Raw genomic sequence first — 27,480 nt, 5'->3', positions numbered from 1 at the left:
CTGGGAAAGGAGAAGGAGAAGGAGAAAGCCACTCAGACCCATGCTTTTCAGGCACGGGACAAGCAAAGCTGTTGATGTGCCCTAAGCAGACTTATACTGCATCTGCAAGGCATTGGCTGACAGATCCTTCTCTACTGCAAATGTGAATGGACTTGATAAGTGTACTTAAACAATACTTCTGCTCAGCACGGTCTTTCGGAAGAGACTGCAAAATCTGCTCCTGGCAGGCCGATTTAAGGAGGACAGCCTGAACAAATTATGCAGGTGTTGTTTGATTATGAGTCACTGCCAATAGACGTGATCACCATTTTTATTCCAGAGCTAGGTGAGTAATCAAAATTTAGAAAAGGGGAAGATTGTGAGCAACACATAAGGGAAAAGCAGGATAACTTCTGATAACTACCTATCAGGTCACTTTGGATCTTCAAGTTTTAGTACCTACCGCATTTTATGTTTTTAACATCAGCACTTTGGCAGTAACTGGAAACACCACCTGTTGTTTTGTTTTTAATGAAAGAATTAGTTGTCTGTAGTGAGTGGTGCTTTAGAAGCCTCTTGCTCTAATTTTCCCCCTTGTGATTAAGGCAATATCCCTGGCTTTTTGGAAGTTCTAAGAAATTTAAATTTGGAGATCAGTGAAGCTCAATAACAGGCTGAGCAGCAGAGATGCAGCAAATAGGGCAGGGTAGATTCAGTGTATGAATGCCAAGCTGTATGCAACTTTTACCCACATTATGGGCAGAGGCCCGATTGCAGTTTGACTTTATAGGTTCAGAGAGACCTCAAAATGTGTAGAGTCTACGTGTAGCTGAGGAGTAAAAGTATTCTCCCCCACCTAACCTGCTCAGACACCCTTGTCCTAGTCTACACACCCAGCCTCCGTAAACTTTAGCTCCCGATCTTGAGAAGGATGACACACATTAGACCTCTATAAATTAGAAAGTGTGCATAAAATCCCTATTTTGTGTTTTACTTCTTTACTATAAGCCAACCAGAGAACCTTTATGTTGTGGGATCAAACACAGATGCTATCGATAAAAAATAAATTACCGTATTTTTCGCTCTATAAGACGCACCAGACCACAAGAAGCACCTAGTTTTTGGAGGAGGAAAACAAGAAAAAAAAATATTTTGAATCTCAGAAGCCAGAACAGTAAGAGGGATCGCTGTGCAGTGAAAGCAGCAATCCCTCTTGCTGTTCTGGTTTCTGGGATAGCTCTGCAGCCTGCATTTGCTCCATAAGACGCACACACATTTCCCCTTACTTTTTAGGAGGGAAAAAGTGAGTCTTATAGAGCAAAAAATACGGTAACTATTATCCTCATGCAAGACAACAAAGTCTCTATCTTGTGTTATATATTTTTTCTTCAGCTGTGTTTAATTTTGTGTTTCCCCAGGTCCAAGTCTCGTGACACCAAGGTGTTAATAGAAGACACAGATGACGAAGCAAACACATGAAATGTCCACAGAACCAAGTTCCACATCCCTTGTGTTCTCTCGCTTTACTACCTTCTCCCTGCCCCCCCGCCCCGCACAACCACCACCAACAACAACCCAACTTCTGGTATATTTCCAGCAGAAAACAGGAGAAAAATCTGAACACACTTTCTGAGCTCTTCTGGACCGGATCCTATGGACTCCAACAAGCTCACTGTGTTTCCTTTTCTTTTCTTCTGGTTTTAATTTGATTTCTTGTTTTTAAAACAAAAAGGTTACTTCGTTTTGCCAATCAGAGGGACACTTATGGAAGGAACTGTCTTAAGGATTGTTTTCAATCGCTTGAAGGACATACAATTTAGATGAGGAAGCATCGTCGAGACTCCCCGAGGGGACTCTGCCGAGAACTCACTCAGTCTCTGCTCGGTCCAGTTTTGACGGGTTAAAGCTGGACCTGCATTTTTAACTCTGGCTCATGCTCTGGTTTTTGGTGTTCTCCTTCATATCCCAGCACCAAGGCACTGGTTGCACTTGCCGGGAAAGTGCACTTAGGGCAGTACCTTCATTCATGAAGCTACTTTTTAATTTGATGTGACTTTCTTATAATTTTTTGGAAATACGATGTATTTGTTGCACATAGTTTTCACATTATTTATGATAGTTAACAACTATAAGAGAATGGTTTCGAGTCCTGTGCAATGAAGGTGGTAGCTCTCTAAAAACAAGGCAAGTGGTGGGGGGGGAGGGGATGTAGATCCTGAATCTCTCTTGCTGTGAGGTTACGCCCTTTAAAATACCTCTTTGACGAGAGAATTTGCACCGCTTTGACCTGACTTTTTCTTTCTCTTTTTCCATTTGATTTGTTTTAAACCAAAGTTTCTCTTGTGGGTTTTACTTGCTGCTGCTGCTGCTGCTGCTGCCGGTCCCTCAGAAACCTGGGCATGATTTTAGCCGGATCATCCTTGTCTCTCTTTGGGTTTTTGTTTTTTTAAATGTAGCTGTGCAGAAGTAGTACAAATGATCTTCAGCTTTCTGACGGAGGTTAATCCCGTGCAGTTCCTCAGATACCCGTGCAAAAAAAGCCTTAGTTTGTAGATTAGGAAAAGTTTTTTGCTTTAATGAGCTGAGTCTTTAGGACATTACCCTTTTAAACAGGGGATACACGCATTATTCCATTTACTTCAGCTACATAATAGGAGTGAAACTTGGGATTAAGTGAAGAAGTGGTCTGCCTTGTTGGGGATACAGGATGATGCCTTCATCAATCCAAATGGGGGTTAGGCAGACAACTCAAGACCTGGTCACTTAGGTGAGTTGGAGACTGTGGTCTCGGAAATTGGTATTGCAATAGAAAGGGCTTTTTAATGCTTTAAAAATAATAATAATTTAAAAAAAAACTTTTGCCATACTTTGGCAAATACTCTTCTGACAATCACTGGCCAAGAACATCCTCAGGTTAGCTTTCTTTTCTTTTTTTCTTTTTAACCTATCTACCCCAAATCCTGCCAAGCTTAGTGTTAGACCTGACTTCTGCAAGTATTATATTAAGTGGCACTGCTAAGGGGAGTAAGGGTAGATGGCCATACAGTTTAGAAAATTCTTTAGGAAAAAGTTTCCAGCTTGATTTTGTTTTAATCCACGTTGGCCTCCAGAGCCCATAGGATAGAGCAGCATGAATGTCTTAAGATGACCATATCCACCCCTCGTAGTCGCAAGCCTTGTTGTGTATGCCACGCATTTGTGCTTAATGTTAGCAAACGAAATCTTATTTGTGCTCTGTTACACAGTGTGTGCGTATGTGAGGTCAACACCATATAGTGGGGAAGCTACTAAATTTCCCTGAACTCTGTCTCTATTCCAAGACTTCACAGCAAGGACTGTGTTGTCTGTTTCTCTCTTTTTTAGCCATTTCAGGTTGTAACTTCTTGCTAGTTCCTTTTCTCCTGCGGAGTCGTCTAGGGTCTGCAGATCAGAGGCACACTTTTAAGCAAAGAGGGTTCCTCCTCCTTAAACCTTTCCCCCCTTTTCTTAGTTGATAATTGTGTCCTTGCTTACCTATTTATTGCCCACTTATCTTCTCAAGCCATTCACAAAATTTATTTTGTAGGGCAACTGTGGCTTAAAAAAAAAAAAGTATTCATAACGTGCCTGTAGCCCAGAGGAACTAGAGACTGGAATCTGCTACTCTTCAACAGAAGTCAGCAAAACAGTGGCTGCCAATTAGGGCCTCTTAGCAGGCAGAAGAGTGAGTCCTAGAATCACAGTCACTTGTATTGTGCTTTAGCCTATTAAGATAATTGCTGGGAGAACTGCAAAAAACCCCCCACAAATTTTAACATGATGGATGGCCAGGAAGAGAGGTGTGTGGATGTTGCTGGAAAACATGGGAGTTGTGCAGTGTGAGTTCTTCTGCCCATTTGGTATTCGAAAACCAAGCTACTCCAAGAGGAAATAATTCTGAGAACAGTTTTTGACAATAGGACCCTCCTGGGGTTCGGAAGCTCCAGCCTAGCCGTGCTGCCTTTCTCAGACAAGATGCATTTGCAATTAAGGAGAACCTTTGAGATATTTCAAGGGTTTTTGCTTTGTTCTTTTTTTTCTATTCCAGGGGTTGGCTTTGTTTTGTTTGCATTTTACTTACGAAAATAGTTGTTGTTGTTTTTTTTTTAATGCAGCAATCTGGTTGTTAACTGATAATTACCGCTGACTGTCTGAGAATAATGGTGACTAATTATAAAATTTAGGAAGATTAACGGCGCGAAAGGATCAACGTACCCTTGGGATGCTAGTCTGAGCAAATCATGTGTCACCTGCCAAAGCAATGCAACGCTTCTTAAGCTAGCGTAGAAAGAACTTGGCAGGGAGGTTTGAAAGAACAAGGGTAGAGTAGGAGGAGCAGTCAGTCGCTGGAGAATTCTCAGCAGCCCATGAACTCAGGTAGGATGAAGGGAAAGGCTTTATCTGGAGACAGCTGATAGTTATAAAGAGAACTGAAAACAGTGTCCGGCAAACGTCATTGGCCGTAGGAGCACGTGCAAAGTTTTCTGCGCTTTGTCATAGCGCCATCTCTGGCCAAATGGGCCTTGTAGGTTTCTGCAGCATTAAAAACTTGAAAAGCCTTGCTTACCAGATAATAGGAACGGAACATGCCACAGGCAAGAGTGCCCCTTTTATGCCGCTATCAGTACTCTGAAAAAAAGCTATTCTTAGCAGCGGGATGCATCCAGCTTATCCAGAAACGACTGCACAGCTGGTCCAGACCTTGTGTCTATGGGAACCTTTATCAATTCTTGTGGGCATTACATTGTTGCATTTGATTCTGATACAGAGGAATAGTCTTCACTCTCCCAACATTAATGACGTTCTCAGAAGAAGGCAAAATTCAAGACTACTGTTTGGAGTGGCAGGTTTTACCAGGAAGCCCTTACTTAACTCGAATTTCTATATGTAACATACGAACTAGGAGATTGCAGGTCTTGCCAGTACAGTACTGGAATTCCTTTCCAGATTGCATATCAAACTGTGGACAAGATCCTTGACTTCCTGCTTCAGGTGTTTTGAAATGAGTCACTCATGCTTCTGGAATCATTTTTTAAAAAGAGAGCCTCTTCTCTGAATTCCTTATTTCGTTCTTACAGCGGTCAGTGCAGAGTGGGATCCACAGCTGTGCCAGAAAGGTGGTATTCCCTGAACCCCTCATTAAAAAAAACCCCAGCTGGTTTAAACTTAAAGATGGAATATTGGGACTGCCAGGACACTGCTTCCTCCTTCCTGAGTTGAAAAGGCTGTCTTTTGATGGAGACTTGCAGTGGTCCCCCCCCCAACCCATGGACATTAGGAGAATGTTGCTTCTGGTGTGTTTACCCATTCCACTTCCACCTCTAATCAGCAGTCTGTAAAGGTTTTATTAATTGGTAAAACATGTTAAGCCTGAGGTGACACAGGGACAAAAGACTTGTCTGTGGAACAATGCCTCTCTGAAATGACTTTCGACTGTCTGAGAAGCTTGTTCATCTCTAGCTTTTGTTTCAGCAGCCTCTAAGCTTAGGGTGGTCTTCCTCTCTGCAACTTTCTTAGGTGGAACTATGTTAGAAAAATCGAGATACGTGGCTTGAATGAAAGCAGGTTAGTGATATTTGCCTTCTGCCTACCATGGGCATTTTAGAAGCATCTTGTGTGAGAATGTGCAGAAACACTTTGCTACTTTGGCTTTCCTTTTTAAAAAGGGGTTTCCCGCTTTCTTGTGTTTGAGCGAATGGAGGAAAGGTTTCTCTCAAATCATAGGACCCCCAGCTGTCTTCTTTCCCTCCTTCTGCATGGTGGTTCCCAGCTCATGGAGAGCAGTAGGAATTTTCCTGCACCTCTAGAACCAGGATTCAATTTTTTTTTGCATACAATAAAGGTAGGTTTTGATAATCTTTCAGACCATGCTTGCTATCCCTGTTGATCAGTTTTCTTGACTGCCACAAGCAAGCAAGCTCTGCAGAAAAATGAGCAGCATATCTCCATTTGGTGCTGCATTTTCCACTTGTATTCAGGAGTTCTATGGTTCTGGATTCTAGGGGTAGGAATGCCCCCTACAGTCACCCTTACAAACTGCCTGTAGTTTGTCAGGACTTGACACTGATAACAAGCCCAAACAGGGGACAGTCTTCTTTCTTGTTTAGAAGCTCTGTTGCTTTCAAATTGTGTTTCTTGGAACACTAGTGCTCCTTAATTAGAAAGTCAATAGTTGCAGGAATGGTTCCTCGAAATAGAATTTGTCAGCTATTATTTCTCTTTAGTGTACTGCTGCTGAGAGCGGTTACATGGGGCAACAGTAGGTCCAGCGTTCCTTGCCAACATCCATTGTAAACTGTCCCCTAAAGCATATGCCCCAGAACCAAATGTAGAGTACAGGAAACCCACAGCGACAAGGTTCAACAAAGGGTAGGTTTGAAAACACTGATCTAGATCTTCCCAAAGATACAAATGATTCAGTTTTAACATGTGCGTTTTCCTTCGCATGGAAACATTACCAAGGAGGGCCACAGAATTTCATTGCCATAAGTAAACTGGGGCAGATAAGATGTGTTCCAGGGGGGGCAACATTGCTACTGTGATAATCCCCTACTCCCATAAGAATGTTGAGGAAAGCCAAAGTTTTCTGAGATTCACCCGAGGCATAAATTAAAATGCCTAATTTTAGACATTGCAAACTGCCCCTCTCGTGGTTGGTTGCTGGCAGGAGGTGGGGTAGCAGTGTCTGTTGCAGCTACACAAGGCAACTGAACCCCTTTACTGTGACGACAGACCTCATACTTTATGAGCACCAAACTTGGCAGGGTGGGGAACATGACCCTCCAGATATTTCCGGACTACAGCTCCCACCACCCCTTGACCATTTTGTGTAGGGCTGATGAGAGTTGGAGTTCAACAACACCTAGAGGGCTATGAGGCCCCTATCTCTGCTTGACCAGAACTGATATATCCTTTTCACCTGCAAGCAGCTGATCAGCCATGTGGAGAAAGAAATTGCTCGGCCTTAAATACTGGAGCTTTGGGCTCAGCTGGCTAATGAGAGGGGGAAATGAGAGGAAAACCTCATTGATCCGGAAGGGAAGGGTCATTTCCATAATGCTAATATCTGTGTCCAGTGTCTTTTTGCCGCTCTTCTATTAAAACTCTCCCCATAAATGTGATGAGCCCAAAGAGATGTCACACATTCTGGGGCAAGACTGATCAACCTACTACTCCAGTAGCGCTATGAAATAGCAACCAGGGTGCTTACAGTTTCTGATTGCAGGGTGTGCAATTTGGCAAACCCAAGCCTTCGATTGAGAAAAGTTTTTTCTTCTTTTTTGCGCTGCCGGAGTAGTTGTGGGTAAAGGGAGCTGCAGGGTTGATAATTAGACTGAAAATGTAATCCTCTCGTGCCCATACAGGCTAGTGGATGAGCCTGCTTACCAATCTATATGATAAATCCCCTCCAACCTATTTAGCTTTATACTGTGTAGATTCTTCTTACGGTGCTTGGAGGTGGCAACGAACTTTTCGTTCACACCTTTGCCCTGCTCTTCCTCATTCCCATTCCTCTACACCCTTCCAGTGTGTTGGTCTACATGATGATTATATAAAGTTTGAAGCCCTGAGCTATAGGTGTCAAAAGTAACTATGGAATGTGATTTAGTCCTCTTGTGGGTGCTTTTCTCTTTACTTTCTTCCTTTCTCTATCCCCTTCTCCACTCCTGTTTTGGCTCAGTGGAAAAGGTGAGGACAAAGACTTGCCGCTTGCTTGGACTCATGATGATGTTATCCGTGATTGCGCTATTAGCTGTTTCCTTCTCCCTCCCCTCCCTCCCCCCCCCAAAATGGATATAAGACTTTTCTGAAGTGTGGAATTAACTTTCTTGATAAGTAGGTTTAAAAAAAATGCACAATGTGGTACTGTTTCATAGTTCCTAGATGGTTGTATAAAAAAAAAGTTAATGTGGTTTGTGTTTTTAAAAGGAAAAAAAGTGATTGGTTTATTAATCTGTCTTTTTCATTATTACAAGCTTTGTTTTCCAATAACTTCGTGCCTGCTTCATTGTTTTGCATTTTGTGCACAGTAACTGACCCTCCTTGACCACTTGGTTCTTGAACATATAGATGATAATAACACTGGCTGCAACCTACCTGGGAATAGACTGTTCTAGACCTGGGGACAAGAAAAGAAACACCTTCAAATACAGCTTTGTGGCTTCAGATAACTCTACATTGGATAAATTCCTGTTGTTTTATCTATATAGTTTTTTATGCTGCTTTAATAGAAAACCTAAGTATTCTATATAAAAACGTTTAAGAATACACCATTCAATAAAAAATCCTAAATACTAGCTAAAAACAGAACTTGATATCACCTAGGAAGCTGCCTCATTCTGAGTCAAGACAGTTTAGCTAGTGACTCTCCCACGTTTCAGTCAGGGGACTCCCCAACCCTTCATGAAGATGGAGATTGAACATGGGGTCTTCTGCATACAAAGCAGATGCTCTTCCACTGCCCTCCCAAAAAACAACGCGTGTCACATCTTAATTAAATCCCTATGGGGAATTTCTAAGTGCTAGCAAGGTTACTGCTTCCCCACTTCTTGATGGCACCCATCTGTCTCGAGAAAAAATGAAGTGCATCTGTGGGGGTGAAGTCCATTAGCAGCACCAAAGGGACCTCCTTGGACAGTGTGTGTGGCAGTTCTGGGCTGCCTAGACGACAAGGACCCCACCCCACCCCACCCCCAGCCTCACTGATGTGGTCCAAAGCAGAGCAGAACAATACGTTTGGCACCAGCTGGGCTGCAGGAAGGATCTGTACAGGGCAGGGATAAGAAGCACGATCAAAAGTGGTGATTGCACATCGTGCGTTTCGATGCAAAAGGCTCCCTCCTTCAGATTGCAAAGGTTGCCATGCAAGTTGCTTGTCATTTGAACTTCAGTGAGCAGGGCAGGCCCAAGAATTCTTGGTACTTGAAGTAGAAAAATGGAGTGGCAGCTGATTAACATGAGTGCAGTTCTCTGGAAAGTTCTGCTTTGCAAGCCCCGTTGAAGTGAATGGGAGCTGCTCTGTGCCCCGTGGACTGAATCCGTCTCTCATTCTATCTTTCTTAATGATGCTGAAAGTGAATCTCCCGAGGTTGCATGCACACTTTGAATTTAAAGCACTCCTGCACCATTGTAGCAGTTGTGCCCCCCTCCCAAGGATCCTGGGAAGTGTGGTTTAAGGGGGCTGAGAGTTGTTAGACTACTCGCAGAGCTACAATTCCCAGCACCCTTAAAGTACAGTGGTGCCTCGCAAGATGAAATTAATCCGTTCCATGAGGCTCTTCGTATAGCGGTTTTTTCGTCTTGCGAAGCAAGCCCATTGACAGCTTAGCGGATTAGCGCTATTAGCGGTTTAGCAGATCAGCTGATAAGTGGCTTAGCGGCTTAGGAAAAGAGGGGGGGAAAGGGGGAAAACCCCGCAGGAACTCGCAAGACATTTCGTCTTGCGAAGCAAGCCCATAGGGGAATTCGTTTTGCGAAGCGCCTCCAAAACGGAAAACCCTTTCGTCTAGCGGGTTTTCCGTCTTGCGAGGCGTTCGTCTTGCGGAGCACCACTGTGCATTTCCAAGATTCTTTGGTGGGGAGGGGGGGGAGCCCTGACTTTACAAGGTAATACAAGAGTGCTTTAAATGAGTGTTGCACATGCGCTATTAATGTCACTGTAGTTCTTCTGCACCATGGGCAGGCACAGGCAAACTCCAACCCTCCAGATGTTTGGGACTACAAATCCCATCATCCCTAGCTAACAGGACCAGTGGTCAGGGATGATAGGAATTGTAGTCCCAAACATCTGGAGGGCCGGAGTTTGCCTATGCCTGACCAAGGGGAACGGGTTGGTGCAGGATTGGCAGCTGAAACAACCAGTTCTGTTTGATCAAACACAATGGAGCAAAAGCAAAGGGGTCATTGGCTATTTCAAGGAGTGTGAATTGCCAAGCATTGATGCATTTAACTGAAGAGGTTAGTATAAACAACAAAACTTGTAGGGAATTTCTGCAGGATGGCAGTACAGTGGTACCTTGGGTTAAGAACTTACCGTAATTCGTTCCAGAGGTCCATTCTTAACCTGAAACTGTTCTTAACCTGAGACACCACTTTAGCTGATGGGGCCTCCCGCTGCCACCACGCCACCGCTGCTCAATTTCTGTTCTCAGCCTGAAGCAAAGTTCTTAACCCGAGGTACTATTTCTGAGTTAGCGGAGTCTGTAACCTGAAGCCTCTGTAACCTGAGGTACCACTGTATAGGGCACTCCCACACGAGTCATTTGCTGCATCTTTGCAGGGCTCAAGGTACTCACTCTGGGGGAAGAATCCATGTGACATCACAACTTGAGGTATAAAGGTAAAGGGACCCCTGACCATTAGGTCCAGTCGTGGCCGACTCTGGGGTTGCAGCGCTCATCTCGCTTTATTGGCCGAGGGAGCCGGCGTACAGCTTCCGGGTCATGTGGCCAGCATGACTAAGCCGCTTCTGGCGAACCAGAGCAGCGCACGGAAACACTGTTTACCTTCCCGCTGGAGCGGTACCTATTATCTACTTGCACTTTGACGTGCTTTCGAACTGCTAGGTGGGCAGGAGCCGGGACCAAGCAACGGGAGCTCACCCCGTCGCAGGGATTTGAACCGCTGACCTTCTGATCGGCAAGTCCTAGGCTCTGTGGTTTAACCCACAGTGCCACCTGCATCCCATGCTTGACGTATAGACATCCCAATTTCCCCTCTTTGAGATAAAAACCACTGACTAGCACTGTTAAGACTGGTACGGACATGAAAACTGAACACAAGCTCTTTCAAGGTGGAACTACAGTATTCCATTTTGGGAGGGGTTTGTTTTTGATGCATTACGCGACATATGGGGACGGGGGTGTTCTACTGCCACACCTCCACGGGCCCAGTTTGGCACACCAGAGACATTTTATTTCCAGGAACAGCCACAGGATAACAGCTTTTTGTTTTCTAACACCCACCCTCTTCTCGGTACCAGAGGGGAAGAAGGACTTGTGCAACGTCAGAAAGTCTAGCCTATTGCTAGGTTTTTTTGTTGGTCTGCAAGTTCCAGGGCCGTTAAGAAGAAGACAAAATAACAGTTCCTGGCAGTTTTATACCCTGGCTGAGTCATTTGTGAAGCTTGCAATGAAACAGAGGAGGGATCAAAGGCCTTTGGAGTGAAATGAGATGTGTGCCCCCCACAATTTCTACTTCTCTTCCTTTTCCTTACTCCCAGGAAACAGCACCACAGCAAGGCAGTACGGGGTGGAGGTGGGTGGGGAGTGTGTTAACTCCTCAGCTGCTGGACTTCTTGTTCCCCAGAAGTTGTTTCCTCCTCTGTGCTTCTCCAGATCTTACTATACCATTGGCCAAGGCAGCTCTTTGTCCTTCCACTCAACAGTCCCAAATGCTCTGCTCAGCCTGCTGCACCTGTCAAGGGAAAGGAGAGGAGAGTGATAAAACGTCCCAAGGTGTTGCTGGTGCAGAAGATCTGGCCATATTTTTTTGTCTACAGTGGTGCTTTGCAAGACGAAAAGAATCCGTTCCGTGAGTCTCTTCGTCTAGCGGTTTTTTCGTCTTGCGAAGCAAGCCCATTGACGGCTTAGCGGATTAGCGCTATTAGCGGTTTATCGACTTTTAGCGGTTTATCAGCTTAGCGGATAAGCGGCTTAGCGGCTTAGAAAAAGGGGGGGAGGGAAAAAACCCCGCAGGAACTCGCAAGACATTTTCGTCTTGCGAAGCAAGCCCATAGGAAATTCATTTTGCGAAGCACCTCCAAAACGGAAAACACTTTAGTCTAGCGAGTTTTCTGTATTGCGAGGCGAGGCATTCGTCTTGCGGGGCACCACTGTACTAAATAAATAAGATGCAGTGAAAGTGATGATGAATTTGATCCAAGCATCCTTCCAGACCCTGACAGATATACAGACTCTGACCAAGAGGCTGAGCCAGAAAGCCATGGTGGCCCTGGGATGGACAAACAACGTTCTGGTGGAAGCGCATCAGTGGTAGAAACAGCGCCAAGAAGAAAGAAGATGAAACTCAGCAAAGAAGACTCGTTTGCAACATTAGATACAGGTCTTTCCCTTGCAGAACATGAAGCACGAGTATTACATCTGCTCAACAACCAAAGCTAATTTCTCCCCTCCCACTCTTATTTCAAATCTATTTTTGTCTTTGTATCAGAAAGGCACCCGGCCAATTTGGTTGCCAGTAAATATTGCTACAGACATTTCTGAAATCATGGTCTTTCCAACGAGTGGCTCTTGTCCAGGTTTGTTACTTTAAATGTTGTGAGGATCCTATGCCCTTTTAAAGTGTGGGTTTTTTGGGTGGGGTGGTTATTGGGTGGGGTGGTTATTATGTATTTTGTGGTTTTGTATTTCAATTTTATTCTGTCGACAGCTCTGAGACCTCTGGGTATAGGGCAGTATATAAATTCAAAAAATAAAAATAAAACAAGCCGTAAATAGGAGGCATGGAGAACGTGGTGGTTCTATGCAGGAATAAAATAGGCACACTTGGGCATATGAATGGCCCACTGGGGTGAATGAAACACTGTGGGTGCCAAATCATAAAATTCTGAAAGTTGTGGATGGTGTGGTGCTACCCCTTATTCTGAAAAAAAGGCGGGCGAGAAGGATAATAACATTCAGCAGAAGGCATGTGTGTGGATATGCCCATGGAGACAATTTCCGTTTTCCCTTGAGTATGTTTCAGCGCTGCATAAAGTCACAGTGCGTGTACTGCAAGACCAACTGCTTGCTTTATTCAAACAACAGCAGCAGCAAAAATTAGGACGTCTAACTAACCATCTTATCCATGCCAGCTTTAAATTACACAGCGACAACTCCTCTGAACATGGTTGTAATCTTCCCCATTAGCCGGTCGCACATGTCCTCTGTCAAAAATAGTCTCTGTGCTAACTCCAGCGACAAATCAGCCCTTGGTTTTCTTTAGCCTGATGAGATTTGCAAAATGGGCAGAGTATACCGGAAATTGAAACATTCCATTCTGCTGCTACAGCGGTTAGCCAAAAAAAGAAAAAGAAAAGGGGGGTGGAAAGGGGGGGGGGAGGAAAGGAAAGGAAAAAAACCAGGCCTTGCGTTTCTAGTACACTTTACCAGGACTTCTATAAAGACGTTTCTGTTTAGGCGAGCACTTAAAGACGACAACAAAGGTGATGCTGAAGTCAACAGCCATGGATGGGGCAGGGGTGGATTAAAAAATTTCATAATCCTAGCGATTTCCCTTTTTTGATCGGGATTATGAAACCAATCATGAATATCAAAAGCTGCAGCTTAAACCAGCGACTTGGGACAGATGCCCTGCAGCTATGGACACAGCAAGAATGAAGAGCGGAGGATTCCTTTTCATTTAGGGAAAGTCTCTTGGCCCTTCGCTTCCCATTCCCCTTTCCGGTCAACTTACTGGCTGCTGGCTTTAACTGGAATGGCTGCATGATCAATATTCAGGTAAGAATTGCTTCTTTAAAACATCCACGGCGGTTTGCTAGTCCGAAACAAAGCTAAAGACAAAACTATGCATTTGGGAAAGCAAGGAAAGGGTGTGTGTGTGTGTGTGTGTGTGTGTGTGTGTGTGTGTGTGTGTGTAACTTGGGGCATTTGTGTGAGCAGTGTTTTAATGCTTACAGGCAGCTATTGTTCTATTGATCCCAAAGGATAACAAGCTCAAAATTTAGAGGTGCACAAAAACCTTGGATTGGCATTTTCTGTGCGGTACTGCAATTCAAAATCTCTTCTACATCACCACACACTGGTGTAATAAAGCTGCCTGGTTTTTCATCATAGGGTAATAATTTTTTTTAAAAAAAAACTTCCTTTGATGGCCTGCTGTATCTTTGGTTATCTTATGCTTAAAACATGTTTGCACTGTGAAACAAAAAAGTGCACTGTGCACTGTGAAACATCACCATCCAATGTATGCATCCTTTGCACCAGCTGACGTTTTACCCATCTTCAGTGTTACTCTTCGGCAGCTATATTGGGAGTTAGAAAAAGAGAATGTGTGCTAAGAAACTTGGATGGCTGTGGCGGGTCTTCTGCCCAATTTGACACCCCCAAACAAGGGTGTCCTAACCAGAATCAGAATGAAAGCAGCAGGATCACTTTTAAGAAAAACCGCACTTGCAAGCAATTTACTGATATACGGGTGGTTGTCCGCTGCTTTTATATGCTAACGAAGGAGCAGTAAATGTGGTGCTGTTGCTCTGTGGCACTAATAATAATTATTTTATTATTACAAATCCCATCAGCCCTGGCCAGCACAGCCAATGGTGAAGGAGGATGGCTGTTGTAGGACAGTAACAGTGGTTACGACATCGGAAGCCAGTTTAAATTGGTTTGAGAGCTGGTGTAATACAGTGGCTAAGAAGCTGAATTATGAATCTGGAGGGCATTGGGTTTGAATCTTGCTTATTTAGCCTGGTGCGTAAAAAAAAGCCTAAGCACCTGCAAAAACCATGTATTCTTTACCTTCCTTTGCCTCGATTTCTCCTGTGCTGGAGTTTAGACTGTAAGCTCCTTCAGGCAGGGAACTGTCTTATTGTACTCAGTAAACCACCATGTGCATGGAAGGTGCTAGATAAACAATCACCATTCAGGGAGGTAGGAAGCTTGGATGGATTTGGCAAGGTGTGGGGAGAGCCATTCTAGATTGGTCCTTTTTTTTGAGGATTGGCCAGGAGAGTGGGGGAACCTTGACAGGCCAAGTACTGTAGTTTTAGGCTTCAGAGCATGTGCAGAGTTCTTACAAGAAAGATGTTCTGAGAGTGTGAAAGTCTTGACAGGGCTCATCTTTGGTTACCTGGAAAGGATGGTTCTGAGGAGGCAAAAGGAACCAAAGGGGCAGCTTACATAGTTATAGGAATTAGAGATGGAAACTTATTCCTTAAGCAGAGTATAGGATCAGTAATGAAATAAACTCTATCTGATTTAAGCGGTTCTATGAGCCAAAAACCTACCAAGAGGCTGATCCCACCTCCTTAATGATTCTGCACTTCCATTAAAATTTGTTGTTGTTGTTTAGTCGTTTAGTTGTGTCCGACTCTTCGTGACCCCCTGGACCAGAGCACGCCAGGCACTCCTGTCTTCCACTGCCTCCCGCAGTTTGCTCAAACTCATGCTGGTAGCTTCAAGAACACTGTCAAACCATCTTATCCTCTGTCGTCCCCTTCTCCTTGTGCATCAGGGTCTTTTCCAGGGAGTCTTCTCTTCTCATGAGGTGGCCAAAGTATTGAAGCCTCAGCTTCAGGATCTGTCCTTCCAGTGAGCACTCAGGGCTGATTTCCTTCAGAATGATCTTCTTGCAGCCCATGGGACTCTCAAGAGTCTCCTCCAACACCAGAATTCAAAAGCATCAATTCTTCGGTGATCAGCCTTCTTTATGGTCCAGCTCTCACTTCCATACATCACTACTGGGAAAACCATAGCTTTTACTATACGGACCTTTGTTGGCAAGGTGATGTCTCTGCTTTTTAAGATGCTGTCTAGGTTTGTCATTGGTTTTCTCCCAAGATCCATTAAAATAGTGTGTCATTTCAAACCAGCTAGCCTGTTGTGAGAAGAGAAAATATTGGTTAGCCAATATAATGCTGCCGCACCCCCCCACCCCAGTTTTGTGAAATACAGCTTCCATCATCCCTATAGCTGAGGATGATGGGAATTGTAGTCCACAAAATCTCTGGAAGGCACTATTTGGGGATTTGTCAGGGGGCTGCTTATCAACTTTTCAGTTGACACAATGCTGGGAAGAATCGCATCAAGAACAGAGGTAAGATTCCAAACCATCTCAAGAACCTGAAATATTGAGCCGAAACCAACAAGATGAAATTCAGCAGGGATAAATGTAACAAAAAATAGGTGAGGTGGAATTGGGGAAAGAAACCTGGCTTGGAAGCAGTACATGTGAAAAGTATTTAGGTGTCTTCATGGATCAGCCTGTGAACCAGCAGTGATGATGATAGAGGGGCAGTCTTAGGTTTCGTTAACACAAGTGTAATTCCAAGATCAGGCGAAGCAATAGTTACGCTATGTTCTGCGGTGGCTGGGCCACATCTAAAGTCCCAAGTGCCACATTTTAGAAAGGACACTGACGAAGTCAAGGATATCCAGAAGAGGGCAACCAGAATGATAAGGTGTTTGGAAACCAATGTTCTATGAATGGTGGAAATAGGAGAGGTAGGACTGGAGAAGGTTAAGAGGAGACAATCTGCAGGGCTATCACACAGAAGATGGAGCAGACTTGTTTTCCCTGTCGCTCTAGAAATCAGGACTAGAACTGTATTGAAGGCAAGCGGGTTCCAGCTAAGTGTTAGGAGAGCTTTCCAAATGGTAAAAGATGTTCAGCATTGGACTGACTGGGAGATGGGAGACTCTTCTTTGCATTTAAGCAGAGGATGGATGGCCGTCTGTCCAGCGTACAGGAGATGCATTCGGCATAGAGCAGGTGGTTGGATTAAGGGGTCCCTTCCTATTCTATGAGCCTAAACATTTCTCAGCCTCACCCAGCCCCTATATATGCTTGCTACGTGTCTTACCAAACAGGGGGGGGGTCTGGAGAATTACAAGATAACCCACACAAAGAGCTTCAGTCACACACAAAGCTATGTGAGCTTATTGTTTTCAGCCTTTGTAGCAACACATGGCCACATAAAGGGTGGTCAGATCTCTGGACAGGAGAGAACACAGAATGCTGCTTTTTCTGCCTTGCTCTTCTTATTGTGCACAAGGGAAAATGGGCTGTTTAGGAAGTAACTAGGGAAGTATTTAAACAAGAGATCAATATGAATTCCCTGGAAGAAATAAAGAAAAGACTCCTGACCCCAAATAGCAGTCTTTGGATTCAAAGTCTGAGTTAGTGGTCCGGAAAACTAGCAAATTTTAACGTGGATTTTATGCCTTAAGCCTCACTAGGTTCAGGACGTACCAGAACGTAGATGCAGGGAAGATTATCCTAGCAAGCAGGCTTTCATCTTTCTCTTTCTACAGCAAGCGCTTTAAATAAAGGCCCTTCCTTCCACGGACTAATCACATCCAATTGTAGCCTTAGCAGCGCTTTTGTTCCTTGCCTGCAGACAGCAGCTGAGAGGGGGAATCAATTTTGGAAGAGAGCTGTTAACTTTGCAGGGTTGCAAGGCACTGTTCTACCCTTTGTAGCCAATACTGGTCTCCAAAGGGGCCGGTCGACTCTGGACTCTGCAGGCTCTGGTTCTGCCAAGTTCAACCTGCCACATGACAGACTCTGCCCATTCCTCTTCATACTCCTAATTCTTCTCCTGACTTTCCAGTTGCCTCCAGGCTGCCATTGATCTACCGTATTTTTCGCTCTATAACACGCTCCAGACCATAACACGCACGTAGTTTTTAGAGGAGGAAAACAAGAAAAAAAAATATTCTAAACGAAATAGTGGATATATGATTTTTGTGGTTCATGCTGTGGCCACAGATATGTGATCTGACAGTGAGTTTAGAGTAGCCCAATGCAAAAATCCTGAGGATCCATGTGGATCCATGCTTTGTAACCACGGAGGAGGGAAGGAAGGGGAACTATGGATCCTCTGCTCACGACTGCAGCAGATCCCCTCCGCAACCCGCAGGCATTCGCTCCATAACACACACAGACATTTCCCCTTACTTTCTAGGAGGAAAAAAGTGAGTGTTATGGTGCAAAAAATACGGTACCTCTTTCTGCCACCGGAGGCTGTTCCATTAGGGCCATTGGTGCCCCGCCCCACCAATATGCTTCCTCCTTCTCGGGCTCAGTGATGTGCCGTAGAACTCAGGCAAATGGGGAGAATACTAGAATTACAGTTGGCTCTGCCTGTCATTTATAATAATAATAATTTATTATTTGTACCCCGCCCAGAGTGGATGGGTTTCCCCAGCCACTCTGGGCGGCTTCCAACAAAGATTAAAAATACATTAAAGTGTCACACATTAAAATTTTCCCAGAACAGGGCTGCCTTCAGATGTCTTCTGAATGTCAGGTAGTTGTTTATCGCTTTGACATCTGATGGGAGGGCGTTCCACAAGGCAGGCGCCACTACCGAGAAGGCCCTCTGCCTGGTTCCCTGTAGCTTTGCTTCTCGCAATGAGGGAACCGCCAGAAGGCCCTCGGCGCTGGACCTCAGCGTCCGGGCAGAACGATGGGGGTGGAGATGCTCCTTCAGGTATACTGGGCGGAGGCTCTGGCTCCACATACATGCTGAGCTCCCTGCTTTTTCTGCCCCCCCCCCCAAATCCCATGGACACCCCCCCTCCACTGTTTTCTTGCTCAGTCTATTTCTCTCCTGGCTCCTCCAGCTTTGCCAATGGGGCCAGTACTCACCATTACTTGAGAAGATTGGACTGTGGAACTCCCTGCCAAGAGACTGGGAGGCCTCTTTTGCCCCTTCTCTGACAGCCTGTTGATGCGGTGCAAAAACATTACAGGCAGGCGCTTAACCTGCCCATCTGTTCTTTTTCATTCCCTTGCCTTGTTCGTGAAAGTCTTTTATCTACTGCCTCTTTGCTGCTGCTGTTGCTGCCTTTTATTTATTTATTTTTGTTTAGCAGGATTTACGGTAGATCGTACACTAGCTTGAGCATCTCTTTGAATGGAAAGGTAGCATCTTCTTCTGTAAATAATAAATAATTTTAACATTTTATCTTAAGCGTCTCAAATTGCTTTCGAGCTTATCCGTTTTAAAGCATTTTCAAAGCTCTTACACATCTTATGAAAATGTCCAAAAGAAGGGCATCTTTGGATTCATTTGCTTTTGATTTTATCTTGTATTCCCCCACCCACCCACCCACCCCTGAACTGCCCTGAGAGCTTTGGATGAAGGGTGGTATACAAATTTAATTAATAATAATAATAATAATAATATCCAAAGAGAGAACAAGAGAGATGTGCCTCTGTATGTTTTGGAATAATGTTGCTTTTTAAGCTGTTCTACGCACAAGTGCAAAAGCTGCAGGCCACATCCTTGCAGAGCCCTGAACTTTGGCTCAAAGCAAAACTCGAAGTGTATAAATATGGAGAGACTCACCTGGCACTACCATTACATATCTATAGGGGCAAGGAGAAAACATTCTTCTTTACCATGGGTGTAGACAGGATTTTGTTGTGGGGGGGGCAGCCTTTATGTTGGAGGGAGGGCAGAACCGAGTTATGTGCAACGCAGCTGATCAGTTAAATAGCTCTCTTTGGCGGTATCCTGAGAATGCCCTCGCCCATCTTTTTAGGACCACATTTGTTTGAGACAGAAGCATCTCATCATTATTATTTATTGAATTTATATACCGCCCTATAACTGGAGGTCTCGGGGCAGTTCTTTCCCTGGGGAGCCTTAGATAAAGGGCAGTATAGTCATAGCAATAATAAGTATAGTAATAGTAATAATAATTCTTTTTCAGCCTCCCCCCCCCTTTTCCCTCCTCCTCTAGAGAGCGGCCTTTGCATCGTAATAGTAATAATATTAGTAATAGTAATAATAATAATTCTTTTTCAGCCTCGCCTTCTCCTCCTCCTCCAGAGAGCGGACTTCACATAATAATAATAATAATAATAATAATAATAATTCAGCCTCCCCCCTTCTCCTCAGAGTGGGCTTCGCATAATAATAATAATAATAATAATAATAATAATAATAATAATTCTTTTTCATCCCCCCCTTCTGCAGAGAGCGGACTTCACATTATTATTATTATTATTATTATTATTATTATTATTATTAAGCCTCCCCCCTTCTCCTCAGAGCGGGCTTCGCATAACAACAACAACAACAACAACAACAATAATAATTCTTTTTCAGTCTCCCCTCTTCTCCTCAGAGCGGACTAATAATAATAATAATAATAATAATAATAATAATAAATTCTTTTTCAGCCTCCCCCCTTCTCTTCAGAGCGGACTTCGAATAATAATAATAATAATAATAATAATAATAATAATAATAATTCTTTTTCAGCCTCCCCCCTTCTCTTCAGAGCGGACTTTGAATAATAATAATAATAATAATAATAATAATAATAATAGTAATTCTTTTTCAGCCTCCCCCCTTCTCTTCAGAGCGGACTTCGAATAATAATAATAATAATAATAATAATAATAATAATAATAATAATAATAATAATTCTTTTTCAGCTTCGCCCGCTTCTCCTCCGGAGAGCGGCCTTCGCCTCCTGCCTCGTCGTCCCCAACCTCCGAGGGCTTTTCCAGCTCCCGCCATCTCCCTGAGAGAGAGAAGGGCGCATTCCTGAAGGGCAGCCAGCGGCCGCTGAGAGAGAGCGAGAGCCAGCCCGCTTCCTCCCTCCTCCTCCTCCTCCTCCTCCGCCATCCCTCCCTCCCTCCCTTCTCCGCGGCCTTCCAGCTTCGCCCCCCTCAGCTCAGCCGCCTCGCCAGAGCCTCGGCCTCCCTGCCGGCCCAGTCAAGACCGGCGAGGCCTGGCGCCGCGGCCTAGTCGTGAGCGGGAGCGCCGGGCTCGCGTTCCCCGGCATGCCGCTTCTCAGGTCCCAAGGGCGCAGGGGGTTGGAAAGAGGCCCAGTGATCCTCCCTACATCTTGAGGCCCTGCTTTTTTTGCGTGCTTTTTGGGCGCCCTCGTTTCCTAAGTGTGTGCTTTTTTATATTATATGTGTATATAAAATGATATTTATACGTGCATCTTCTTTGGGCACCCCTGCTCCCTAAGCGTGTGCTTTTTATATTATATGTGTATATAAAATGATATTTATACGTGCATCTTCTTTGGGCACCCCTGCTCCCTAAGCGTGTGCTTTTTATATTATATGTGTATATGAAATGATATTTATACGTGCATCTTCTTTGGGCACCCCTGCTCCCTAAGCGTGTGCTTTTTTATATTATATGTGTATATAAAATGATATTTATACGTGCATCTTCTTTGGGCACCCCTGCTCCCTAAGCGTGTGCTTTTTTATATTATATGTGTATATAAAATGATATTTATACGTGCATCTTCTTTGGGCACCCCTGCTCCCTAAGCGTGTGCTTTTTTATATTATATGTGTATATAAAATGATATTTATACGTGCATCTTCTTTGGGCACCCCTGCTCCCTAAGCGTGTGCTTTTTTATATTATATGTGTATATAAAATGATATTTATACGTGCATCTTCTTTGGGCACCCCTGCTCCCTAAGCGTGTGCTTTTTTATATTATATGTGTATATAAAATGATATTTATACGTGCATCTTCTTTGGGCACCCCTGCTCCCTAAGCATGTGCTTTTTTATATTATCTGTGTATATAAAATGATCTTTATACATGCATCTTCTTTGGGCACCCCTGCTCCCTAAGCGTGTGCTATATGCGTGTACAAAACGATATTTGTATTGGCATCTTCTCTCACTGGCCCATGAGGAGGTGAATGAAGTGAGAAGAGACGCCTGGTTTTCTTCAGGGGATGCCAAGGGCTCAAGAAAAGTCCCTTTTGCCTTTCTGAGCGGCTGCTCCGTCCTTTCAGGTCTTCTGCTGGATCCAGTCAGTGCAAAACTCTCTCTTTCTCTTGGGTCTTGGATGGATTCGGGGAGAATGACTTTGCAGAGCTGCGAGTCCCGGACTCAGTTGCGCAGGCTGCAGCCGTGCCCATTTCCCCCTCGAGGAAAGTGAAGGGCAGCTGGCCGAAGAAGGCTTGGTGAGCACGAATTTTCTCCGTCTGTCTCTTTGGATTGCAAATTCCAGGGGGTGCTCTTGTGGGCTTTGCTCTCCCTGGACTTGAATGCATGCGCAAGTAGAAGCTTCCTACCGTGGCAGTTACAAATGATGCTCTTGCGGGCCATGTGCTCCCTAGGCTTGCTTGCTGACTTCAATGCATGCATGAGTAGATGTTTCCTACCATGGTACTGTACTGTAGTTAGAAATGATGCTCTTGTGGGCTTTGCGCTCCCTAGACTTGAATGCATGCGCAAGTAGAAGCTTCCTACTGTGGCATTTACAAATGATGCTCTTGCGGGCTTTGCACTCCCTAGGCTTGCTTGCTGACTTCAATGCATGCGTGAGTAGAGGTTTCCTACCATGGTACAGTGGTACCTCTGGTTGCAAACGGGATCCGTTCCGGAGGCCCATTCGCAACATGAGCAGAATCCAACCCACGTCTGCACGTGTCGCGATTCGCTGCTTCTGCGCATGATGTCATTTTGTGTGTCTGCACATGCACGAGCAGTGAAATCCCGAAGTAACCCTTTCTGGTACTTCCCGGTCACCGCAGGATGCAACCTGAAAACGCTCAACCTGAAGCAAACGCAACATGAGGTATGACTGTACTGTAGTTAGAAATGATGCTCTTGTGGGCTTTGCGCTCCCTAGACTTGAATGCATGCGCAAGTAGATGCTTCCTACCGTGGCAGTTACAAATGAGGTTGGGGCTCAGATGGAGAAAGTGAGGCAACAGCTGCTGGCTCCAGAATTGGGTTGTGTGCGAGCGAGATGGTGGTTCGGCAAGGCAAGTTGACGGGTCCCGAACCTCAAACGAAGTCGGTTTGAAACCAAGAGCTCGGTCTTGTTTCTCTTTCTACAGCAGTGGCCCTCAAAGGGCGCAGTGTACCACATTGGTGTGGCAGGAGGATGGGATGGCAAATGTGGAGCATCCATGCTGTGTAGCACCATCGTCTTGCATTTTTCATTGCAGGGACGGTTTCTTGGAAGAACTCTTGTTCTTTCCCTCCCGGTTTGCTGTGATTAGTGTCCCTGAGCCAGTCTGGGGGCAGCTATTAAGTGTTTCAGAACGCCCCCAGCCAATCACATCATTTGTTTGTGCGGTGCAGAAACCATGGTTTGTAGCGTTGCGTGAACATGGCCATGGTTTCCTCTGTCCTGAATACAAGGTTTGCAATTGACTGTAGCTACACGCAGCTTGCATTGGCTTCTGACACATTCTCCGTTAAACCGTGTTGCCCTGTTCTAAATCCAAATTGTGCATAATAGGCAGTGGGACGGTGCAAAAGTAATAAGGAAACTGTTCTTTTCCATGCCTTTGAAAAGAGCGGCATGAACGTGCCTGTTGCCATGGGCACAGTGCTCCTTTTTTATGCTTGCCTGCTTGTCGCCGCTAGAACAACCCAGTAGTACAGCAGCGAGCGGGAAAAGAAGCTCTTAATTCCATGGCCCCCTCCTTTGCAAACCTTTTCCCAAGCTGGAGTATATTTCAGATGTTTATTATTATTTTTATAAATAATATTTATTAAAATTTTAAAGGTTACAAAAAGAAAGAATAAAAACACCATATCAAACAAGAACAAAACAACGCATCACAATAAGAAAGAAGAAGAAGAAGAAAAGGAAAAAAAACACAGCTAATCTTTCCATAACTTGTCTTTCATTTGCTTGTTTCCTTGACCTCCTCACACCTCCCTTTTTTGTATTCTAGTTCAGTTAACTATTTCAGCAAATCCTTTCCATCTTTTCCACTTTTCCACCTAATATAATGTAACTTTACTTTCCCTCCTTTCACCAATTAACAGTCTATTTTTTCCTAAACCCTTATAACATTTCTGCTAAAACCACATAACTTCATTCCAACATCCTTCTAACATTCATTAATTTTACAATGTTTCTGTAGATAGTCTTTAAATTTCTTCCAATCTTCCTTCACCGACTCTTCTCCCTCGTCTCGGATTCTGCCAGTCATTTCGCCAGTTCCATATATTTCAGATGTTTAAAGCATGCTGTGGACATTGTTGAGATAGCTTTGTTGGAGATGGCTGTGGAAGCTGATAAATGGGAGAGGTGCAGCTGAGAATGTGTGAAGAGGCTGGATATTTAGGAGACTCCCTACCCTAAGGGCCCTGCAGCTCTGTTTTGCCCCCTCCCTCAGTGCTGTAGCATCAAAACTGCAAGTTTTGTAGTACCGTTTTATTTCCTGGCCAGATTATCCATGGATTGAGGAAATCCCAATATAGCAGGTGGAAAGTGTGGATTGCGACTTGGATGAGGAGGATATTTTATAGATGTGACAAAAAAAAGAGACACAAGATGTTTCTAAATCCACATTAAACTCCAGTGTTGATGAGACTTTACGAAGGGGTGAGTTGCTTTGGGGGGGGGGTTAATCGTGCCCCAAAGCACCACTCCTGAGAAACACGAAAAGTAACTCAGCAAGACCCCAAATTATTATTCTTCCTATTTACTGTGTTATGATTTTGCTGTGAGCCATTCTCCGAATCAGAGAGTTCTGACTAGAGAAAGAGAGAGAGAGATCTCTCTAGTGGACAGATCTGCACTATCTGTTATTTCTATGGGATGGAACATGGAAAATTATTCTGTGAATTCCTTACATCTGGAAAGCCAACAGTTGTACAAAGCTCACTGTGACAGCTACTTAGTTATGATATAGCAGGGCTTTCTCTATACCATGATTTTGCCAAAATTAAGGGGGGGGGACCAAATTTTTGCTATTGGTCGGGATATCTTTTCTTCCAAAGACTCTTTGCTTTTTTAAAAAAATGAAGTTTCTGGGTAGAGTTTACACTGTGTGCGAAACACTTTGTGAAATCTCAGGAATCACGTGTGGGTCTGAATGAGGTGCAAAACAATCAGGATTGTGTGTGTTGTGATTCTGCAGGCATGCAGTAAAAACATGCAGTGTGGTTCTACTTGGAATTAAGGCCCACTGAATTCAATGAGACTTGCTCCAAGGTAAATGCATTTAAGATTCCAGCCATGAAATGTGGTATGGGATGTAGAATGGGCCTTTCTGAGGTTCTCTGCTTTCATTTGAAAAACAAGGAAGTTTCTTTCAGCTGCTAATAGATAGATGCTTCAAAGAATGGCTGCTTAAAAACCAGAGTGCTGGCTGAATAAATGACCAGGTGGCTATGAGCAGGTCTTCAGTGCCCTGCAAAACTCCTTGCACTTTCATATGACTGAGCAAAACCAGAATATATTAGGCAAAATAATAAAACTGAAGATTAAATTATGTTAAATTGCTGTTTGCTCTATTTACATAATGCATGTAGGCTGTAAGATTCTGATTTTCTTGACAAAATCTGGATTATGATTTGGGTATGTAGTAAATATGACCCTGGGAGTGACTACAGAGTGGGCCTTTAATTCTCATCCTTCCTGCTTTTCTGTCCCCGTAGTCGGAGAGAACAGAATAAATGGTGTAAAATTAACAAAATACATAAATTTGCACAATTTAGGCAGGATTTATTTTGTGCAGAATTTTGGTTATCTTGAATAATTATGGATATTTGAATGCAGAGCATGAAACCCTCTAACGGGGTCCCTCTTAGGTTGGCCAGATGCAAAAGAGAACACCTTTGATAATTCCCAATTCTAGACAACTATTCAAGGTGCAGGGGCCCTGTCCTCTTTTAGCCAACCCTGCCCCCTGGTAAGGCCCTTCAGACAATGTTCTCTTGCCCAGCAAGCGTACTGAAACGTCTGTTATTGTTTCCCCCACACAAAAAGGTACCTCACCACCAAGTGGGAGCATGGAAGGGAATTTCGCTACTGAAAAGAGAAGGACGCTGAACACTTTGAAGCAATGTGTCAGAAATATTCCTAGAGCGAAACAGCCTCCCGAGAACATTGATGATACAGGGGAGCATTGTCTCAATGGGCCATCCTGGGTTCCACTGGGGCTGCTGCGGGATACAAGCAAGGGCACCTCTGTTCTGGAGTCCAAAGTTAAAGCTCTGAAAGAGAAGAGGAGCAGTGTCCACAGGCAGGCGGAGGCAGCACCCCAGGAGCGGGCTTCTCCCAAAAAGGCCAAGGGAAGCCGGAAAGGGAAGCTGCTGACGGAGTCTGCTCCTCAGGATGCTGTGGTGGAACCTCAGGCCCAGATCCGCACCTACCTGACAGATGTGCTGCTGGACAGCACTGACTACCCACGTCTCAAGCAGGAGGGATCTCAAGGGGCAGTACGTACAAGCCTGCTTGTTGACGAATTTGAACCTCTGAAGGGGTCTAAGGCAGCAGAAGAGCCTGCAAGCATGGGCTGGAGCTCACCCGAGGCATTCCAGAGGCTTCCAGGAAGTGACAGGATGGATAAAAGGGGCTTGTCAGGAAACGCAAAAAGGGCATCGCAAAATGGCCTCTGTGGGGCCAGCTCCTTAAAGGACCTTTCCTTCAACCAGAAATATTTTGAGGATGCAAACGGCAGAGAAGAGCACCTGGTTCATGGTATGGATTTTGAAAGCGGTCCTTTTCTCCACAAAGATGACGCCTGTGGGGCGGGAACAACCGGCCGCCTTTGGCGAACCGAGAGCTGGGACAGTCTCTGTAGCGGCGGAAGCAATGCCAGCGCCCTGTCCCTGGCAGAGAGAGTGGAGAGGAACCGGTCGATGCTGCAGGAAATGTTGAGCGCGACGCAGTTTAATAGCCATTCTTTGCGGGAGCTGCATACTCTGCGTCGTCACAAGAAGGATGGCCCAAGCCGTGGGAGAGATGGGCCCAGTAACGGTATGTGCAAGCAGGGTGAAGAGGTTTTCAGAAACCGAACAGGATTTGCAACTTGGGTGGGTAGTAGTGGGGATAAATACTGTAAGAGCTCAGCAAGTACCGTATTTTTTGCTCTATAAGACTCACTTTTTCCCTCCTAAAAAGTAAGGGGAAATGTGTGTGTGTCTTATGGAGCGAATGCAGGCTGTGCAGCTATCCCAGAAGCCAGAACAGCCAGAGGGATTGCTGCTTTCACTGCGCAGCGATTCCGCTTGCTGTTCTGGCTTCTGAGATTCAGAATATTTTTTTTCTTGTTTTCCTCCTCCAAAAACTAGGTGCGTCTTGTGGTCTGGTGCGTCTTATAGAGCGGAAAATACGGGTATTGCAAAAAGGGGGGGGACCCGCCAGAACTGAATTTCTACCTCCTTCTCCACTTGCTCCTTGCTTATTCCTCCACCAAACGTCTTGGTCTGAACCTCGGGAGATGCAACCACCTCACCATGTCCCCAGCTTATGCTGTTCTTCCATTCTCCTCACCCTGCAATCCATATGAGGGCCCCTAGTCCATGTTGATTCCACAGATGCCTTTGCCTTTGGTCTTTAAAAAAAGTAATTGTGGGGAATGGGCTAAAATTTTTGTCACAACAACTGCATGTGAGAGGGGGCTGAATAGGTTTAACCTCCCCCCCCCCCTGCAATATCCCAGCAAAAATGTCCCCTTCTCTGCTGCTGTTAGCCCCAAGAAGGAAGCCTCCTCTGGCGCCAATGGGAACCAACTTCCTGGGGCTAATAGTAAGCACATACTCTCTCAAGAACGATAAGTCCCAGGATTCCTCAGTTGCTGCTGGTATTTTCTTTGCACTGGCAGGAGGAGCCTGCAGGTTTTGACTGCTGGCTGGCAGCAGGAGGGAGGGACAAGTCCCATAATAATCAGGGACATTGAGGTCCCAGGGCAGTAGGAGCCAAGACTATTAATAGGATTTGCAAGCCCAAGCATATATGTGCGTAAATGAGTTAGGCCTCTGGTCTTCGGAGTGCAACAGTCATTAGATTTGAGAGGCCAAGAGCAGTTTCTCAAGGACGTTTATCG

The 27,480-nt window shown here is 44.7% G+C and overlaps 2 protein-coding genes and 1 long non-coding RNA gene across 8 annotated transcripts in view; 2 read left to right on the top strand and 1 right to left on the bottom strand.

Moving 5' to 3' along the window:
- XPR1 (xenotropic and polytropic retrovirus receptor 1) overlaps positions 1-5,265 on the top strand; it is a 114,399-nt gene extending 109,134 nt beyond the window's left edge. The window contains exon 15 of the mRNA XM_081865157.1: positions 1,398-5,265. Coding sequence (XP_081721283.1) covers positions 1,398-1,458 — 61 coding nt within the window. The 3' untranslated portion in view covers positions 1,459-5,265. The remainder of the gene's footprint in view (positions 1-1,397) is intronic.
- On the bottom strand, positions 5,141-25,556 carry LOC309343545. Of its 5 annotated transcripts, XR_014157324.1 has the most exons (8): positions 25,431-25,556; positions 21,358-21,657; positions 17,698-18,616; positions 16,930-17,329; positions 13,941-13,981; positions 12,795-12,943; positions 11,291-11,412; positions 5,141-8,116 (listed from the first exon to the last, which is right to left on the bottom strand). It is a non-coding gene; the product is annotated as an uncharacterized lncRNA (long non-coding RNA). The 5 variants fall into 5 exon arrangements; XR_014157325.1 differs by lacking the exons at positions 21,358-21,657; positions 25,431-25,556 and having other exon boundaries at positions 17,698-19,714; XR_014157326.1 differs by lacking the exons at positions 12,795-12,943; positions 21,358-21,657; positions 25,431-25,556 and having other exon boundaries at positions 17,698-19,714.
- KIAA1614 overlaps positions 25,442-27,480 on the top strand; it is a gene marked incomplete at its 5' end in the record, with an annotated part of 28,013 nt that continues 25,974 nt past the window's right edge. For both annotated transcript variants that reach the window (XM_081865111.1, XM_081865110.1), the window contains one exon: positions 25,442-26,411. In XM_081865111.1, the coding sequence (XP_081721237.1) occupies positions 25,442-26,411 (970 nt within the window). The remainder of the gene's footprint in view (positions 26,412-27,480) is intronic.

This window comes from Podarcis erhardii (assembly GCF_964252035.2).
Source record: "Podarcis erhardii genome assembly, chromosome: 6".
Classification (NCBI taxonomy): domain Eukaryota; kingdom Metazoa; phylum Chordata; class Lepidosauria; order Squamata; family Lacertidae; genus Podarcis; species Podarcis erhardii.
Note: the sequence above shows the minus strand (reverse complement) of the source record. Positions and strands in the feature narration are given on the sequence as shown.